Source organism: Acanthisitta chloris, unplaced genomic scaffold (assembly GCF_000695815.1).
Source record: "Acanthisitta chloris isolate BGI_N310 unplaced genomic scaffold, ASM69581v1 scaffold23705, whole genome shotgun sequence".
Classification (NCBI taxonomy): domain Eukaryota; kingdom Metazoa; phylum Chordata; class Aves; order Passeriformes; family Acanthisittidae; genus Acanthisitta; species Acanthisitta chloris.
The window spans coordinates 1,011-4,905 of NW_008675633.1; the positions used below are offsets into that span (position 1 = coordinate 1,011).

The following is a 3,895-nucleotide window of genomic DNA, read 5'->3' on the forward strand; positions in this document are numbered from 1 at the left end:
AATACACTCATTTTTTATTAAGAAACAAAAAAAATAAATAACTGAAGCTTATTAAGAACAAAAAAAAGATATTTCTATAAATAACAATATAAGAGTAAAGTGATATACAGTGTTCTGGGTCAGAAGGAGACAGAATAAATTATCCTGAGCTGATAGGGATGTGATGGCTGTGGTCTCAGGGCAGACAGGGAAGGCAAGGTGACAGCCAGGCCTAAGAGCACTTAGACAGCAGGGTCAAGTCCTCAGTCCTGACCCCCAAAATCCTTCCCACCCACCAGAAATACAGCTGCAAACTGCATCAGGCCCGTACAGATGTGCTCACCGAGCGCTCCAGCTGCTGTTTCCCGTGGCACCTGGGTGGATAATGAGGAGAGAACAGAGCAGCTGCAGTCTGGGCCAGGATCAGCACATCTGTACTAGGGGCAGGGGGTCGTCTGAAGCACCAGAGGTGTTGGAAAGCTGCTTTTTACAACAGCCTCCATCCCTCAGCCAGTCCCGCTGCCTCATTCCCTGCAGCAGCAGCACATGCACACCTTGGCCAAGTAAGGCAATGCCAGGAGACAGACACCCAACAGGTTCTGCCTCCTGGTTTGGGAAGGCAAAAGAAAGGCACAGATAGACCAAGGCACTGACAAGAGGAGGCACTTGTGTTCCAGGGACAGGATCAGACCCTGATCATATTGGAGTCTGATAATCTGAACATATTGATAGTCATATCATATTGACATTGATAGTCTGTGGGTGGGAGCAAAGGGCTTTCTGATTCTGGGGTTGTTGCTGGTTGTGATCTAAGCATCAGACACAGGAGTCAAGTTAACCAGGAAAAGCAATCACAGAGGATTCTCCTCCTCCTAGGATCACACAGCCACACATAAGCAACCATGTGTTTGAATGCCCTTATGCTCACAGCCATCAGAGACACCATCTGATTGTCACTCCAGCATCAGAGACACTGTCTGATTGTCACCCCAGGCTCTCTGCTGGAAACGTGTGTCCTGGTGCTTCAAGAGCAAACAGGAGATTACTTGCCCTCAAGTACCACCAGTGTGGTGATGAAATCTCAGGAATTAGGGCACATGGCTACCAAACAGCAGCCAAATAAATCTGGGGAGTTCCTCCCAGCTGGCTGCAACTTAGTCCTGTAGCTCCAGCTCTCAGTGAGAGTGTAATGTCTTGCTTGGACCAAAGCAGCACAGATATGCTGTGCCTGCATCCCCAGGCACAAAAAGACACCAGTGGTAGCTCAATCTCAGCTGTTCAAAGTTCCACGTCCACGGTGTCCTCCTTGTGGTCCTTGATGTCCGCGGAGTCTGCAGTGGCAGGCTGGATTACCCCAAACTGGGACAGCTTTGCTGCCTTCTGCTCCATGCTCTGCTTCCTCCATTTGATCCTCCGGTTCTGGAACCAGACTTTCACCTAGCAGGGAGATGGAACAGCTAATCCAGGGTCCCCAGGAGCACCTTTCCAGTGCCACATGCTTCCAAGGAAGATGTTCTCCTTAAAGAGGAGGCATAACATGCCCCTTCTCTGCTCAGGGAATAATGAACAGGAGAAGGTGACACAATGGGGGGCAAAGGGAAAGGGGAAAGGACCAGGGGAGAAGGAGTGGGATGCAGCTGCACTAAGGAGGTTCTGGCCAGGGAACTGAAGGAAGCAATTCCCTAAGGAGCCACTGAATCCATGCCCAGGACTGCAGCTGCCAGAGGGCATGATGAGACCCCCACCTACCCTCATTCCCCCAGACCTGTCCTCACTTTGCTCTCCTTTTCCCCAGATGAATTTAGATCCCACTGCAGAAGTTCACCTAGCTCCTTCTTTCCACAATAAACAAGCAGTTTGCCATGGGAGGGGCAGGAACTTTCTGGGAAGAGCAGGTAAAAATTTAGATCAAGTGTCATGAAAGGACACTTGAAGCACAAGCTGTCTCCAGAGAACCAAACCAATGCAGATATCTCAATCTGACCCAGCTCAAACTCTAAAATGAGCAGGTTTGTGCTCCTGAATGCTTTTTGTTCCACCTCACAGATTGAGAAAAGGATTCTCTTATCCATAAATAATGCAAACCCATCTCACATCTCCTCCAGGCACAACCCGTCAATGTCACCTTGCAGCAGGGAGTCCCACGGGTCACTTTGCATCACATCCTCCTCCCACTGCACTTCCCAAATCAGGATCAGTACCACCACCTCCAGCTCCCCCAGTTCCTTACCTGAGTCTCTGTGAGATGCAGAGTTGCAGCCAGGTCCACTCGCTCCGTGCCCACCATGTACTGCTGCTTGAGGAATTCCTGCTCCAGCCGCTCCAGCTGCTCTGGTTTGAAGACAGTGCGGACCCTCTTCATCTTGCAGGGGCCCCCTGACCTCCAAGGCACAGCAGGGCCCAGAGAATTGGTCCCAGCACAGTGAGACAGCTCCAGACCTGTGAGAAAGCAGCAAAAATTGAAGGGATTTGCATTAAAGGATCTGGGAGAAAGCACCAAAAAAGCAGGGATGTCTCTGCCCTGTTGCTACCTAGATCATCTCGTCTAGATTCTCCATCCCATGGAAGCTTGGAGCAGATGATCTTTTGAGGACCTGTTCTATGATTTTACCCTCAGATACTACCTAAGACAGTCCTGGGTGTGCAGACAGACCCAGAGATGGACAGGATTTGACCTCCACCTGCAAAGGATGTTTGTAACAGAATAGTAAAGTCCATCAAGAGCTGCAGAAACAAAAATCCTGTCTTGGTCTCAAGAAGTCCCAAATCCCAAATGTCCAAAGTTTGGGGGAGTTTACTCCAGGCTGGGCCTTGATTTTACCCTTCTTTTGGCACATGGAGTCAGTGTCCAGGAGAAGGTACTAAAGCTGCAGACTGGCCTGAGAAAGACAAGAGTCACCAGACCTCATGCTGCATGACCACGTCCTGGACCTCTGGTCCCAGTAAAATTCCCAGTGTGCAGAGGAATTGGCAGGGCTAACAAGCCGATCTGGCCTCTTGTCTCCTATCTAGGGTAGCCTGAGGATAACGATAATTACCAGAAATTAACATACAATACACCACCAGCACTGCAATCAACTTGCGGCACCTGACTGGCACCAAGCACAAGATTAGCTTTAAGATAATGGGATTTTCCGGGTGGAAAGCACTGGATGCACTGGGAAGATCAGGTCATTAATGCTCCCCACCAAAATGTCACAGCAAGCCAAGTTTCTTTGACTTTTATGGAATTATTATACATAATGATCCCAATTCACACCTTCCTCTGTTATTTCCTTCATTGACTGATGTAGTCATGTTCTCCAGGCACAAACCAACACCTTGACCTACTTATTTTCATTAATTAGGTGTAAATTCTGCTAGTGTTTAAGGATTTGTGGGATGGAGACCTGACAGCTTAACAGCTGTAATTGCACTTAAAACTATTTTCATTGTGAAAATCATTTCACCCATCGCTCTTTTTTTGGTCTATTTTAATACCGGGATAATAGCAAGTGTAATTACCAACGTGAAACACTGTGGAAATAGCTTTGCAAATTGTTTAACTATGTTTTCATACCTGTAAGTTTGATATAACACAGAGATTAACACAAGTGTGCAGTGAAAGAAATAATATTATATAATTATGTTAAATAGGGTTTTTTAAAAAAAGATCAAGAGCAACAAATACTTTTGGTATCTGAATATTTGCAGCATCAGGATCAAATCAGGAGTTCCTTATACAGGTGAAATATGGGCCTGGCTGCAGGTTTTGCCTGGGCAACAGCAAGGTCATGCTCTGAATGATTAAAAAACCACTTAATTTCAAGAAAATATGCTGAATAGAGGTATTTTGTTAAAATAAATCAGTTAGTTTACAGTGAAAATAGACCCTGGTGGATCAGTCAGTATCGCCCATCAGCACTGTGTAAATTTT

General features: G+C 46.9%; 1 protein-coding gene across 1 annotated transcript; it reads right to left on the reverse strand.

Moving 5' to 3' along the window:
• Positions 1-1,257: 1,257 nt before the first annotated feature.
• LOC103803295 (homeobox protein not2-like) lies at positions 1,258-2,418 on the reverse strand (the record flags this gene model as incomplete). Its single annotated transcript, XM_009075842.1, has 2 exons — positions 1,258-1,416; positions 2,210-2,418. Coding segments are annotated over 2 exons (368 nt in total), but the record flags the coding sequence as incomplete, so codon positions are not given.
• Between the last annotated feature and the right edge of the window lie 1,477 nt (positions 2,419-3,895).